The 16037-nt window shown below is 45.7% G+C and overlaps 3 protein-coding genes and 2 non-coding genes across 5 annotated transcripts; 3 read left to right on the top strand and 2 right to left on the bottom strand.

The window, feature by feature from the left end:
- Positions 1–4194: 4194 nt before the first annotated feature.
- Positions 4195–4584, top strand: LOC145335852 (histone H2A.J). Its single transcript, XM_080181580.1, has one exon. The coding sequence runs from the start codon at positions 4195–4197 to the stop codon at positions 4582–4584; it is 390 nt and encodes a 129-aa protein (XP_080037706.1).
- Positions 4585–5328: 744 nt separating this feature from the next.
- LOC145335853 (histone H3-like) lies at positions 5329–7059 on the bottom strand. Its single transcript, XM_080181581.1, has 2 exons — positions 6915–7059; positions 5329–5630 (listed from the first exon to the last, which is right to left on the bottom strand). Exons 1-2 carry the CDS (start codon positions 7057–7059, stop codon positions 5329–5331), a joined length of 447 nt encoding a protein of 148 aa, XP_080037707.1.
- Positions 7060–7686: 627 nt separating this feature from the next.
- trnal-cag (transfer RNA leucine (anticodon CAG)) lies at positions 7687–7769 on the top strand. Its single transcript has one exon. It is a non-coding gene; the product is annotated as a tRNA-Leu (tRNA).
- Positions 7770–8346: 577 nt separating this feature from the next.
- LOC145335885 (histone H1-like) lies at positions 8347–9044 on the bottom strand. Its single transcript, XM_080181617.1, has one exon. The coding sequence runs from the start codon at positions 9034–9036 to the stop codon at positions 8347–8349; it is 690 nt and encodes a 229-aa protein (XP_080037743.1). The 5' UTR covers positions 9037–9044.
- A 1974-nt stretch (positions 9045–11018) lies between these two features.
- Positions 11019–11100, top strand: trnas-uga (transfer RNA serine (anticodon UGA)). The gene has a single exon. It is a non-coding gene; the product is annotated as a tRNA-Ser (tRNA).
- The last annotated feature ends 4937 nt before the right edge of the window (positions 11101–16037 follow it).

Genomic DNA, 16037 nt, shown 5'->3' on the forward strand with positions numbered 1-16037 from the left:
TCACATTGTGACAGGATATAGAAAGAACCTTGAGCTCATTTCTCATTAATTACAGTCACAAAATGATGACCATGCTGAAACATAATGAAAGATGTGAATTATGAGCAAGAGTCGGCCATTCAGCTCTTTGAGCCCATATCGTCACACAATGAGGTTATGGCTGATTTTCCACTTCAACACCATTTCCTTGCTCTATCCCCATATCCGTTAATGTTACTAATATGTAGAAACCGATCCATCTCACTCATGAACTTAATCAACAAGTAAGACTCCACAGCCCATTGGACTGATCATTCCAAAGAATCACCCACTCAGTGAAATAATTCCTCCCCATCTCAGTCCTAATGAGCTGCCCCTTATTCTGAGTCTGTGTCCTTTGGTTCCAAACACACCAGCCAGGGAAAACATTCTTCCTGCTTCTACCCTATCGAGCCGTGTAAGATTGTTGTATGTTTGAATGTCAGCACCTCTCATTCTTTTAAATGCCAGAAAATAAACGCCTGGTGTTTCTTGTTTTTACTCAGACAATAATCCCTCCACCCAAGGAATCCATTTAGTGAACCTTCATTCCACTTCCTCTGTGGCAATCATGTTTTTCTTTAGGTCAGGAGAACAATACTGCACACAATAGTCCAGGTGCTGTCTCAGCAAGACTCTATACAATTACAGTAAAATATATTTACCCCTGTGTTCAAACCATCTTGTAATAAAGGCTTACATTCGATTTTCCTTCTTAATTACTTGCTCTAGCTACAGATTAGTTTTCTGTAACTCATGAACAGGAACAGTCAAGTGCTTTTGAATTTCAACACTTTCAAGCCTCTCATCATTTAAGGAATATTCTGCACATTACATTCCATCTGTGAAATTGTTGCCCACTCTCCGAGCCACTTCAAATACCCTTGAGGAGGTTTTGTCTCTTCCTCACAACTCACATTTCTACCTTATTTTGTGCGTTCTCCAAAGTTGGAACTATTGCCTTTAATCACTGCATCCCAATGATTGATATAGATTGTGAATGTTGGGGCCCGAGCACTGATCCTTGTTGTACCCTACTTGTCATTGTCTGCTAACTTGATGTGACCTTTTTATTCCTATTCTCTGTTTCCTTTCCTGTAACCAGTTCTCAATCCAGGCCAGTATTCCCCATGTGCTCTGATTATATTTATTGACCTCTTGTGTGGAAACTTATCAAAGGATTTCTGAAAATGTAAATATACCACATCAGCTGATTACTCCTGATCTATTCTGTAACTTGCATCCTCAGATCTCCAATAGGTTTGTTAAACCTGATTTCACTCTCATAAGACCATTAGGAACTGTTTAAAAATAGAAACATGGAAGAAAGAAGCAGGAGTAGGTAAGCTGGCCTTTGGAGCTGCTCCAGCATTCATTTTGATTTTGGCTGATCATCAGAATCAATATTCTGATCCCATCTTCCCCCCATATCCCTGGATCCCTTGAGTTTGAAAAACTACGTCAAATTTATTTGTGAATCTCACAATACTTTGGCCTGAACTACTTTCTCTGGTAGTGAATTCCACAGATTGACCAAGCTCTGGGTGAACAAATTTCTCCTCGACTTTCACCTCTCCCCAGGTCATCTTTCCTGGATTTGTTGTCACTGAATATAGAAGCAAAGAACCAAGAGATAGGAAATAGAATACTGTATTTGCAATCAGCAGATTGACAAGAACAGCATAAAACATTGCTACTCATAAAATACAACAGCTACAGAGTACAACACACATCTGCCTCACACTGACAGGAAAAATAATACTCACATTGCAACAAATAACATATTCTGTATGAAGATACACAGACCTACGACACACTGAAAGCAGGACCTTCTTGAAATCCTTCCATGCCAGAAACAGAGAGGGACAGAAGAAAACCCTTTGTAATAAAGCAGAAAATGACTGGCACAGATTGAAATCCAGATTTATGTTTCAGGAACTTATAAACAATCCATACATCGCTAGCAGTGTGTATTAGATGTTAAAGGATATGCATAAGTTAATAGTCAAGATAGGCAGGATGGTGTCTCATCTCTATTTAGTGTATTAGTGACTAAGTGTTGTTTCATAGAATCTCTACAGTGCAGGAGGCCATTTGGCCCATCAAGTCGGCACTGATCACAGTCCAACCCAGGCCCTTTCCCCGTAACCCTTCTAATCCCCTGACACTAAGGGGCAAGTATTGATTTGTTGGTTAGTGTTGACTTTAATTTGTTACAGTTCCAGTTGTGAACCTTTGTCATGTGATCCTTTAAGATGGTCACTGGGCAATATCAACCTCAATGGGAACTGTAACATCACAAATAACTGAGACCTTGGGAATTAGTGGTAAAGACACACTCCAAATAATAGAACAGCATGATGGGAAAATACCAACACCCTTATACCAAAGACTGATATACACAGATTAAAAACCTACCCACCTGTCAGAAGTTAAAGTGTGCAATGAAATCTCACACAGAAATCCTTTAACTGGCACCAAATAGATTTTGTTTCTGATCCCTCAATGCCACCCCACCCCACCCCGTTCCCAAGCACTCGAATTGTGTTGAACAGTAAATCACCCTCCGGGATTGTTTCTCTAATCCTCTCTGAACACCTTGTAGTCAGTAATGTCCAATTCTTATTCCACTCCTTCTCTCAGTCAGTTTTCTGTTTTAGCCACACTGTTAGTGTCACATGTGGGACTTGTGGCTGCTGCTCATCAAACTTATTCCCCTTTAACCCGCCCAGTAACTCTCGCAATAACCCCTGTCTGAGCCCAGATACTCTGTCCTGCCAGCTCCCGGTGATGGGCGGGGAAGTAAAGCGGAGCAGTTGGTGCTGGTGAGGAAGGGGAAATGTATGAAGAGTATCAGCAGTCTGATAGAGTGATGTGGGATTAGCAGCAGAGAGAATGTGCTGGTGTGGCAGAGGGAGTGAGAGAGTCAGGGGGGTTTGGGTGGATGGGGCCGGACAAGGGGAAAGGACGGATTGAAAACTGAGAGAGTTTGTGGGTTTGAGCAGCAACCAATGTGATTGGGTATCTACACTAACCAATCAGAGACAGGATGACGAATTGCCATCCGTGTGAATGAACCAATGGGAACAGGGCTTGCAGCCATCCTTCATTAGCATAGGCCTGTGCTTTGGTCTATAAAAGAGGAGTTCCGGGCCCCATTCAGTGATTGTGTGTCTGAAATTCAGTGGGAGGATGGTGGATGACAGGCGGACAGACACAGACAGCTTGCGCCAGTGTAGTGAATGTGTCAGATTCGTTGAATCCTTTCAGAGTAGGAGGCTGTTTGGCTCATCGGGTTTGTACCGACAATACGTCACCCGTTCCTTGTAAACCCACATATTTATCCTATTAATCCGTCTGACACTGGGAGCAAATTACACAGCCAATCCACCCAACCCCCATATTTTTCCGCTGTAGGAAGAAAGCGGAGCGGACACGGGGAGAGTGCAAAGTTTCCAGTTCGGTCTCAATATTCGATCAGCTTATTCCCCACAAACCCCGGTTGTACAGGAACCCTCAGACCCGACAAATATGGACAACATCCCGTCCACTTACAAAACGATGTCAATGTCACTTTCTGGTTTGAGAGTTTTAAAAAGGGGCCGAGATTAACCCCGAACGGATCCCGAGTTCTGAAATCAAATCTGCAACTCGGGATAAAATGTGAAATGGTGCAAAGACAGGCTGATGTTTTAAACGCTGTTGTTAGATAGTTAATTATTGATGGGGTTTTGTGTGAAATGTATTTCTGTTTCATAAATATATCGGAACTTTCCAAAATTGAACAATAAGTTTTCAGATAAACCCAGAGTGAAAATGAGAAACTGCCGGATCCAGGTTAACTCTAGACTGGGGAAGGAGAGAAAGGGAGATTCTCCATTCCCGATCAGAATAATTTCCCAAAGGGATTTGTTCTTTTCCCCTTTGGGGACTTTTCCAATTTGAAATGAAATCGGTGGGAAGCTGAGAATTTGGGCTTTTCCGCCCTCACTCCGTGGAGGCTCCGGATTGGTCAGTTCAGCAGATTTCTGATTGGTCATATGGACAAGATGCTGAGAGGTAGCAACAAAGTGACCAATCAGCAATGTGGGCCCTCCATTCCTCCCGGAGCTAGAAGAGAAGCGAAAGGGAGTGGATTTCAGCATTCTTTGTGAAAGGCTTTGGGAGATTGGGGAAATGTCTGGAAGAGGAAAGAGCAGCGGGAAAGTTCGGGCCAAGGCCAAGTCTCGCTCCTCCCGGGCTGGACTGCAGTTCCCGGTGGGCCGTGTTCACAGGCTCCTGAGAAAGGGCAACTATGCTGAGCGTGTGGGTGCCGGAGCCCCGGTCTATCTGGCTGCTGTGCTCGAGTATCTGACCGCTGAAATCCTGGAGCTGGCCGGGAACGCGGCCCGGGACAACAAGAAGACCCGCATCATCCCCAGACACCTGCAGCTGGCCGTCCGCAACGACGAGGAGCTCAACAAGCTGCTGGGAGGGGTGACCATCGCTCAGGGCGGGGTGCTGCCTAATATCCAGGCCGTGCTGCTGCCCAAGAAAACCTCCGCCGTCTCCAGCAAGAGCAAGTGAAGCGGCCATTCTTTCATCTGATAACCCAAAGGCTCTTTTCAGAGCCACTCACTTTATCTGGAAAAGGGCGGCCTGGTGTCTATCGGTCAGATTCTGCACTGCTATTCACAGTCCAGCTGTTTCCCGCATTGTTCTATCAATCCCTACTATTGACACATACAAAATTTTAATATAAGTTTCTGCTGTTTCTTGGGGAAACCGTCCCAGTGAACTGAAATGATCCGATTTCCAATGTAATTGTTTTAAAATTCATTAGTAACCCATCGGTTTTCAGAGCCACTCAATAGCTCTTTTATTTTCAGGTGAAATGTCTGTCCTAATGTGGAAGTGTTTCTGTAATGACTATCGGAGTGGCTTACTGTTTCAGATACGTTTCATACTCGACACATGGACATCATTTTGCACCTCATGCTATCACTAGAAACATTTCAGGAGAAATTAGATTTGCGGAATTATTCGTACGCAGCTGAAATGATCGCATGTCTAATAAAACCACTTTAAAATTAATTCCGGGAAAATGATTAACGGCATAGTTTGTAATCCAGCAATTCTCCATCAGACGTTTGTAGAACCTCAATGTAACGGAGAGTTAATTGTAAGATGGAGAGGTTTCAGAGTCCTGGGAAGATTCTGTGCCGGGAATTGAAAGACTAGATTGGTTAACAGGAGATGGCAGCTCTTTCATTTGCCGAGTTGGTGGCTCTGAAAAGAGCCGTTGTTGTTCTTGGTGCTGAAGCCGGGGTTTTAGGCGCGTTCCCCGCGGATGCGGCGGGCCAGCTGGATGTCTTTGGGCATGATGGTGACTCGCTTGGCGTGGATGGCGCACAGGTTGGTGTCCTCAAAGAGCCCCACCAGGTAAGCCTCGCTGGCCTCCTGCAGGGCCATGACGGCCGAGCTCTGGAAGCGCAGGTCTGTCTTGAAGTCCTGAGCGATCTCTCGCACCAGGCGCTGGAAGGGCAGTTTGCGGATCAGCAGCTCGGTGGATTTCTGGTTCTGATTGTCTGACTTGTTTACTTCACCGCCCCTTCCAGAAATTACTCCATTTTCTGTGCAGGAAACAACGGTTTGTATAAAATAAGACTTCATTCCGTCCTTAATTACCAGAAACATTGAAGATTTGAAATCCATCTCCCTCCACTTGGTGTTTTAGACCCTTTCCCCGCTCTCTGGGCTGTTCATTCCCAGAATCTCCCGCTGTTCCACTCGATCCCTGTCCCTTCCCTCTGCAGCCCATTCAGATTTCCCCTCCGCCTGTGGCTTGTGCCGCTTTCAGGGGAAAGAATGAGAAATCTGTGTCTTCTCTGTGTCCCCCTGAAGCCGGTGTGAAAGGGATTGAGTCTGTTGTTTGTTACAGAGAGTGAATTCATATTTGTCCCGTTTGACATTTCTGAATGGAGCCGTTTGCCGCGGACAAATGTTCACAAATGAAAGCTCTTTGTAAAATAATCTTACAGCAGAATATTAATAGAGATGTTATTCTTGTTGAGAAGTTAAGAATTTGTCTCCATTCCCTTTCCCGCGCTGAAATTGGCGCCATTTCCCCCCATTCAAAATTCCTGCCGGTTAACAGTCGAAGCCAATGATTGGCTCAATGTTCACATTCGATGCTGTGCGATTGGTTCAGATGCGGAGAGGATGGCCAATCAGAAGCAGGCTGGGGGTTGGAGCGGCTCAAACTGCGGGAATTGCGGGTTTTGTGAATGACTGAGCGGAAACTCAGCAGTTTCCCAAAGCCTGTCAGCTTCAGTGCAGGAAACAACCGTCTGGGGGGCAAATAGCATCACAACAGGCACTGGTTCCAGTGAACGATTCACCGGCTGCTGCTCCTAAACTCCCGCTATTCCAGAGAAAGCTTTTAGAAACTCTATCCAAACACTGAGTGATTAGACAGGGAGTGAGGTGGCCTTTCACTCAGGGCACATGTCAACTGGGGGCTGCTGAGACAATCCACTGAAACATTTCAACAACAATCCTGCTCCAAATGAAATGTTCAATTGGGTGATTTCCCGGCACCGGAACCTAAACAAAGCAAAGCTGCATCTCAAACACTGAGTAGCCTGTCCCAGCTCCCCCCCGTCCCCAGGTCACTGCTCTCTCTGTGAGGCGGTGAGTGGCTCTGAAAAGAGCCTTTGTTGTGTGTTGGCTGGAAAAGGGTCGAGTTGTTCAGCCGCCGAATCCATAGAGAGTGCGGCCCTGGCGTTTCAGAGCGTACACCACATCCATGGCAGTGACCGTCTTGCGCTTGGCGTGTTCAGTGTAGGTGACCGCATCCCTGATCACATTCTCCAGGAAAACCTTCAGCACCCCGCGAGTCTCCTCATAGATCAAGCCCGAGATCCGCTTGACCCCGCCACGGCGAGCCAGGCGGCGGATTGCTGGTTTGGTGATGCCCTGGATATTATCACGGAGCACTTTGCGGTGCCGCTTGGCTCCGCCTTTCCCCAGTCCTTTGCCTCCTTTCCCTCTGCCAGACATGATGGATTCTTCACTCCGATCACTGCCCAATCTGAGAGAGAGGAACTCTTTCAGGCTCCTTTTATACAGGCCGCCCCGACCTGACTGAGAAAGGCGGAGTGAGAGCAGAGAGGGGGGAGGAGACAGAGTGAAGATTCAACCCAGAGCGGGAGGGAGGAGAGAGCCGGCCTGACACACACACACACACACACACACAGAACGGCCCCTGATCTTTCAGCTCCACCTCCAGTTTCTGCAACCGCCAATTTCAACCCGTTTATTAAGAATGGAAACGAAAGCCAGCTCCCCCCACAAACCCTTCCAGAGCCGCCCTTCACACTCAAGAGTTTCCACAAACCCGGAGCTTTGAAATCTGGAATCGAAACAGAAAATGCTGCAAATAATCCGGCAGCTTTTGTGAAGAGAGAGAGAGACAGAGTTAAGGTTTCGGGTGGTGACTTTGTCCTTTTGTGTTTTTAAACCTGCTCCTGTTATAATTGCCAGTCAGTAATATTCCCACCCAAACACAGTCTATTCTATAGCAAGAATCTCCCTCAGTAACATCCTCCCCCACATCCGCTTCCAGCTGTTTCCAAACACTTTATTGAAGGTGTTTGGGGGAAATCTCCCTGTGTTAAAGTGAAGGGAGTCAGGATGGCCGAGCGGTCTAAGGCGCTGCGTTCAGGTCGCAGTCTCCTCTGGAGGCGTGGGTTCGATTCCCACTCCTGACACTGACTTTTGGGCTGAGAACTGCCGTCTCCCAGCGCCAGGAACCTGGGTTCGATTCCCGGCTGAGGTCACTGTCTGTGTGGAGTTTCCACATTCTCCCTGGGCTCCCTCCGGGTGCTCCGGTTTCCCCCCGGTGGGTGTGAGGTTGATTGGCTCATGCTAAATTGTCCCGGAGTGTCAGGGGGGAAGTAGGGTCAATAAATAGGGGAATGGGGGATCTGGATTGTGGGTCGGTGCAGACTCGATGGGCCGATTGGCCTCACTGCAGGGATTGGATTAAAAATGAGTGGGGAATGCGGTGTTTCGCCGCCAGTGTTCCTGTCTCACACTGAATCTACCAGACAGCTTTATTCTGAGAGAAAGTGGCGATTGAACAAATGTGAAATTCTCAGTGAAATTCAGCATCTGCAGTTGTTTTGCTTTAGTCTGAATTTGAAATGATCTCTGTTGAGAATGAGCCGGGCCCCGCGGGACAGGAATCATTTTCTTGCGGGATCAGCTCTTTCCTGAGAGATGTGGGTGGCTCTGAGAAGAGCCTTTGGGGGGTTTCAGAGGTTTCCAATTTGCTCTCGGGTTGTTTCACTTCTTTCCTGAGGCTTTCTTCGCTTTTGCTGCTTTCCCTTTGGGATTGGCCTTCGCTTTAGTCACTTTTTTGACCGACTTTCCGCCCGTGACCTTCTTCACAGGAGACTTTTTCTTCAGGGCTGCTTTCTTCAGCGCCTTTTTTGGAGTTGCCGCCTTCTTGCTGCTTGTTTTCTTCACTGGAGTTTTCTTCACTGGAGTTTTCTTCACTGGAGTTTTCTTCACTGGAGTTTTCTTCATTGGAGTTTTCTTGGCTGCGGGTTTCTTGGCGGCGGCTTTCTTTCTTGTCACCTTCTTGGCCGCTGTTTTCTTCACGAAAGATTTCTTGCCTGTGGCTTTCTTCACCTTCTTTCCCATTTTGCCCGGCCTTTCCCTCTTAGCCAGTTTGAAGGAGCCGGAGGCGCCCTGTCCCTTTGTCTGCACCAGAGAGCCTTTCTCCACCTTCCTCTTGATAGTTAACCTGATCTGGGAGCCGCGCTTCCCCACATCCACTCCGCTGCCGGCCAAAGCTTTCTTGATGGCGGCCAGGGACATCCCCTTGCGATCGCTGCAAGCCGCCACCACCTTGAGGATCTGCTCGCCTAACTTGGGAGCGGCAGATCGGGGAGCCGCCTTCTTCTTCCTGGGAGACTTCACCTGAGCGGGAGCGGCTGGAGGAGCCGTTTGGGCGGCTGCAGTTTCAGTCATATCCGAGAGTGGCTGGAAAATCTGGGCCAGGAGAGTCAGAACTGGATCCGGAATGAAACCAGTGGTGGCGGCACAGAGCAACTTAAAGGCAGAGGGCGGACGGAGCAGAGACAAGCTGCTGTCAGCTCCCGGCTCCTCCAGCCTCTCTGTGTTTCTCTCTCCTCACAAACTCTCCCATTCCAATCAAATTCCGCCTCTCCACACATCCAGCTCACACCCTTCATGTCTCTGACACTCCAATGTTTGCTGTTGAAAAGGTTTCACTCGAACTGAGGACTCCGTTTTCCACTGAAACCCGTTTTCCTGCTGCACTGATCCCGCTCTCACACGCGATAGCTGACATGTTCTCTACTTTTCCACTCAAATCTTCCATTTAGCGAAACAATTGCCTTGAAATCTCCCTCTGGGGCTCAGCAGGGGGATTAGGGGCAATCTTTGATTGAAAAATCGTTTTATTTTCCCCAAGAGAGACTCGGAGATCTCATGATCAGAACAGACACACAAACACAGTTGGATTAGTCTGACCCGCCCGCTCCTTTCATACACTCTCTCTTCCACAATATTCACATCGACACATTCACAGGACAAAACTTTCACCCAATGGAAGGTCCCAGGACGGAATTTCTCCTCCTTCCGGCCTTTGCTCCGGATTCCAGGGGGTTAGTTAGAGTTTTTCACCTCAGTAACTGTTAAACACTCTGAGGGCCGCTCCCCGCAGATTGTCTTTCAATTCATTCATGGAATGTGGGTGTCTCTGTCTGGGTCAGCATTTATTACCCATCCCTAATTACCCTTGGGAAGGTGGGGGTGAGCTGCCTTCTGGAACAGCTGCAGTCCATGTGGTGAAGAACCACATCTGTTAACCAGATTCCGCGGCAAGAACCAATTCTATTTTTATTTTCAGTTATTATAGTGATTACAGACGTCACTGTGTTTGTTTAGGGTGAAAATACAAATTATCTGCTCTCGGACTCTCTAGATTTCCTGTTTTATTTGTTTCTCCGGCACTGACAGGTAACAGTAAATCACAACCTCACCAACCAGTGACAGCCAGTTAAATAACCATCCCACACTCGCTGATAATGGAGTTTCTGACAGTGACAGTTTGTGACCATCCTCCGATTGGACCTGGAGGGAACCAGATTCACTGTCAGAGCTGGACTTTCTTACAGAGTGGGTGACAGAGCCAGGTGAGCGATGGTGATGGAGTGGTGACTGTGAGAGCATTTGACCAAGGGTCAGTTCCTGACCATCAGAGTGGTGATTTATTTAATTAGTTATCGCAGGTCCCAACAGTAGGTGGACATTCCTGAAATAAAATTCACTAAAGATTCTTATCATCACTGTGTTTCTAATGGAGAATCCAGTTTCAATTTGCTTTCAGTTGTTAGATGAAAGAACAGGCTTCAAAACTAATTAATGATTTCCCAGTCCGAAACAATAATAAAAAGGCGGCATAAACTGCCCTGAAAAACGAGACAAAACAGGTTCAGTCTGCAAACTGTGCTGCGGACATACCTGGTGCCTGATGAAACAGCATATAAGGTAGTTCCGTAATTATAATTGATTAAAATAACATTTGTTTAAGCAGAATGAGCGATGGAGGTATAGTGGTGAGCCGAACTGCCTTTCAAGCAGTTGACCCGGCTTCGATTCTCGGCCATAATTTATTTTAGATCCCTATCCACAGCTTCCTGTGTTTAAAACCGAGTGGGCAAAAACGGTGCGAACGCAACATTTGACAATAATGAAATTAAAATAAAGGTATCATTTTTTATTCTGTTTGTTCGGACGAAATTCGTTTCTAATGAAAAAAGATATTGAAATAGGAAAACAAGTCTCTGACTTCAAATGAGTTCTCCGTTAGAGACAAAGATACAAAGTAAAGGTAGATGCACACTTTACATCTCCCCAGAGCTTTCCATTACGTGGTGAAGTTGATATGAAAGTTACTGAGGTGACATTATTTGGGTGAATGCGGAGCTGCGGTGGCCGAGTGGTTAAGGCGTTGGACTTGAAATCCAATGGGGTTTCCCCGCGCAGGTTCGAACCCTGCTCGCAGCGATAATGAGGGAGAGTTTGTTTTCGTTTCAGGCAGCCAGGAAAACCTGCCGATTTTTTGGTGTGAAGTTTTTGGATCACCATTATGCTTTCAGCTGCATGGCTCCGGGCCGGGTGCAGCAAGGTGAGGTTGGAAAGGATGCCTAGGTGTCTTCAGACTCGTCAGGTGTGTGGATGGTTCTGATCAGAAAGGGAATATAAAGGCACACACAGATTACAGAATACTGATTGGAATGTGAGTCTTTACAGCTAACCTGCTATTCAAGTCTTAAAGATGCAGACAATGTGAGTGGAGATCTAATGCTCTCTCCACTCACATTGTCTGCATCTTTAAGACTTGAATAGCAGGTTAGCTGTAAAGACTCTAATCAGTATTCCGTAAACTGTGTGTGACTTTGCATGCCCTTCTCTGATCAGAACCTTCCACACATCTGACGAAAGAACAGCATTTAACCTGGTGTTGTGAGACTTCTTACTGTGTTTACCCCAGTCCAACGCCGGCATCTCCACATCATGTCCTCGGGCTGGCATGAACAAGATAGGCCAAATGGCTTCCTTCTCATAGACTCATAGCACGGAAACAGGCCCTTTGGCCCAATTTGTCTATGCTGCCCTTTTTTTTAAACCACTAAATTAATCCCAATTTCCTGCATTTGGCCCATATCCCTCTATACCCACCTTACCCATATAACTCTCTAAATGTTTTTTAAAAGATAATATTGTATCCGCCTATCCCACTACTTCTTGTTCCAGACACTCACCATCCTCCGTGTGAAAAAAATTGCCCCTCTGGACACTTTCGTATCTCTCCCTTCTCACCTTAAACCTGCGTCCCCTAGTTTTAGACTCCCCTAACCTTTGGGGGAAAAAAAATGATGATCTAGCTGATCTGTGCCCCTCATTATTTTCTAGACCTCTACAAGGTCACCCCTCAGACTCCTACACTCCAGAAAAAAAGTCTCGGCGTATCCAGCCTCTCCCTAAAACTCAATCCACCAAGTCCAGGGAGCAGCAGAGTAAATCTCTTCTGTACTCTTTCTAGTTTAATAATATTCTTTCTATAATAGGGTGACCAGAACTGTAGTCAGCATTCCAAGTGTGGCCTTGCCAATGTATTATACAACTTCAATAAGACATTCCAACTCTTGTATTCAATGTTCTGATGAAACCAAGCACGCCGAATGTCTTCTTCATCATTCTGTCCACTTGTAACTCCACTTTTCATAACCCAGCTGAGTCACTGTTAAAGCCTCTAATGCTGGCGATGCTCATAGTGTCTGTTTCCCAGATTCAGGGAGCTACAGCCAATCAGAGCTGTGCCTGGGTTAACCCAGAAGTGGTTGAAATAATGATATTATTCACAAACTGAATTCTGTTTGATCAGGTGAAGATACAAGTTGTGTGCACTAAACAACAATATCCCACCTTAATATAGAATTGATGAGAGGAGATGGAGGGATATGCAGAGACAGAGTGAGATCAGTGAGACACAGAAGGTCAGACAATGTCTCAGTGACAGAATTCTTGTAACATCTGGTTTTATCCAGTAAAATTCTCTTGGGTAAACAGAAGCTGCAGTCTCAGCTCTCACTGATATTGTAACAGAGATACATTATCAGTGCAACACTCAGGAACAGTGCTGCATTTTGACAGAAGAGTTGGAGAGGCAATAGAAACTGAATGGTCCAGTTCTAAACAGTGTGCAGGCTCAGATGGAACTGAGGATCAGAGAGACCTTTTAAAGTGAGAGATTTTAAGAGTCATTAGAAAGCGGATGGAATCCTTGGCTTCATAAATGGAAGTGCTAAGTATCCATTGGATCCATAGAAACTCCACAGTCTAGAAGGAAGTCAGTCGGCCCATCGTATCTGTGCTGAGTCTCAGAAAGAACATAGAACACTACAGCACAAACAGGCCCTTCGGCCCACAAGTTGCGCCGATCACATCTATACCTACCAAGCCATAGAACTATCTGTAACTCCCAATCCCATTAGATCTCATATGCTCATCCAGAAGTCTTTTAAAAGACCCCAGTGAGTTCGCCTCCACCACCACACTCAGCAAGCGATTCCACTCACTCACCACCCTCTGAGTGAATAACTTACCCCTGACATCTCCTCTGCACTTGCTTCTCAGCACCTTAAACCTGTGACCTCTTGTAGTGACCATTTCAGCCCTGGGAAATAGCCTCCGAGAATCCACCCTATCTATTCCTCTCAACATTTTATAAATCTTTATCAGGTCGTCTCTCAACCTTCATCTCTCCAGGGAGAAGAGACCTAGCTCCCTCAACCTATCTTCATAAGGCATGCCTCCCAATCCAGGCAACATCCTTGTAAATCTCCTCTGCACCCTCTCAATAGCTTCCACATCCTTCCTGTAGTGAGGCAACCAGAACTGCACACCGTACTCCAAGTGCACTTTCCATGTGACATGGGGTTGAAGGTTCAGTTCCCAACCCTGGCACATCTTTCACATATTTGTACCATAGCTAACCCCCTTAACCTGCACATCTTGAGACACTAAGGGACAATCTACCATGTCTACTCTATTCAATCTGCACATATTTGGACCATGGAAAGAAACTGGAGCACCCAGAGAAAACCCATGCAGACACAGGGAGAATGTGCAAAATCCATATAATCTCCCATGGTGGGATTGAACCTGGGGCCCTGGTTCTGTGCCACCGTGCCGGTGTAAATTTAACAATCCAATTCCTTTCTGAATGTCTCACTTGAAGCTGTGTCACCACATTGTCAGACAATGTATCCCAGAGCTGAACTACTCACTGTGGGAATGGGTTTTCTCATTATGCTTCAATCACTCACAAAGGGGCAGTAACTTAGTCCATGGGACAAAAGGGTTTCATATGATGTGAGTCTGAGTAAACTGGAGATTTTGAAATGTGGGAGGTGAAACATTAAAACATACAAGATTCTTGATTTTGTGGACATTAGGAGATTGCTTAAGCTGGCTCAGTGTAAGGAACAGATCATTTAGGATTGACATAGGAATACATTTCTGCACTCATTCGGTTTTGATTCTTTGACATGCTCCATTTTTGAATACACTAGGTGTGGCACTGTGGTTAGCATTGCTGCCTCAAAGCACCAAGGACCCTGGTTCAAGTCCACCTTGGGTGATTGAATCTGTGGAGTTTGCACATCCTTCCTGTGTTGGTTTCCTCCCACGCTCCAAATGGATTGACCATGCTAAATTGCCCCTTTGTTTCCCAAATGTATTGGTTAAGGGATTAGCAGGATAAATATGTGGGGTTACTGAGACAGGTTCAGGGTGGGATGGTACATCAGAGAGTCGGTGCAGCCTCAATGGGCCAAATGGCCTCCATCTGCACTGGAGGGATTTTATTGAAGTTAAGGCTGAGATAGACAAATTTTGGTTTCTCAGGGAATCAACAGAGTGAGGAGTAAGCGGGAGATGAAACCCAAGATCTGAAACTCTATAAGGAGCTGGTAAGCCCACATCTGGCATCTGCACTCACACTTTGGAACAACACTTTCAAAGACATATACAGCTTAGAGAGAGAGCGCAAAGATGTGTAATCAGAAAATGGAAGGCAAGGGGAATACCTTATGAGGAATTAAAGATTCTTGAATTGCAATCTTTAGAGAAGGCTGATTTATGGTTTAGTTCAAGTTTACATGGCCTTTCTACCCAAGCTTCCAAAGATCTTTAATCACAGCTATTGTATTTTGGGTGAGCATCACTATAAAGTACAGAAATTTGGTTCGTGTGACAATATTCATAATTTGTTTTCCCTGCATAGAATTGTTGATATTTCAAATGTTTTGCCTGATTTTGATGCTGAAAATGTAGTGACTTTTAGAAAACTGACCAGAAATATAGTGTGATTTCTATCTTTGTTTTGTCTGATGGTTGTTGTTCTTACTTCGCACTGTATGGCAATGAAGATACATAAATCATAATTGTATTGAATCATACAATAATGTAGAAGGAGGCCATTCAGCCCATCAAGCCCTATTCCCATAACCCCACATATTTACCCTGCTAATCCCCTGACACTAAGGGTCAATTTAGCATGTCCAATCAACCTAAGTCCCACAGACGAGGGGAGAATGTGCAAACTCCATATAGTGAACTGGGGCTGCGATTGAACCTGGTTCCCTGACGCTGTGAGGCAGCAGTGCTAACCAATGTGCCATCATGTGCCCTTGAATGGAGGAACATTATCAATGAGCCACGTGGTCAATGTCTGCTCTTATTTCCTGTGTCTTGTGACTGGAAGAGACGGATGCATGGATACTGAGGGAAATATGGGTGGAAACTGCAGAGGCATTGGCCAAAAGTTTCCTACCTGAGCCAACTATATGAGTGGTGCCAGAGGACTGGAGAACTGCAAATGATAAAAACACTTCTTCAGAAAAGACTGTGAGGGAAAGCCAACTGAATCCAATCAGTTTAACCTCAGCAATGTGGAATATTCTCCAAACAATAACTGGAGATAACATTAATACTCACTTGTGCTAATTTGCATTAATTAAGGAAAACACAGATGTAATTATTAAAGGGGAATCATGCTTAACTTGCTCGAGATTTCTGTGAGGGTGACAGAAAAGGTTGATGAGGGTAATGTGGTTAATGTGAACATGGAGTGTCAAAAACCATTTTATAAATAAAGGGACACACAGCAAATTTGTGGTAACATTTCCAGCTGATAGAATAAAAGGTACAGCAGAACATGGATAGGAACCTGACTGAGTGACAGGAAACACAGCAGTGGGAAATGCTTTTATTTGGAATGGAGCTAGGTTAAAGTGGGGTTCCAGGAGGGTTGGTGTTTGGAATCCTGCTCTTCCTGATGCATATTAGAGACAGTAAGAAGTCTCACAACACCACGATAAAGTCCAACCAATTTATTTGATTGTAAACTCACGAGCTTTCGGGGTTTGCCCCTTCGT

Source organism: Carcharhinus amblyrhynchos, unplaced genomic scaffold (assembly GCF_965287045.1).
Source record: "Carcharhinus amblyrhynchos unplaced genomic scaffold, sCarAmb.v2.hapA scaffold_42, whole genome shotgun sequence".
In the NCBI taxonomy this organism is placed as follows: domain Eukaryota; kingdom Metazoa; phylum Chordata; class Chondrichthyes; order Carcharhiniformes; family Carcharhinidae; genus Carcharhinus; species Carcharhinus amblyrhynchos.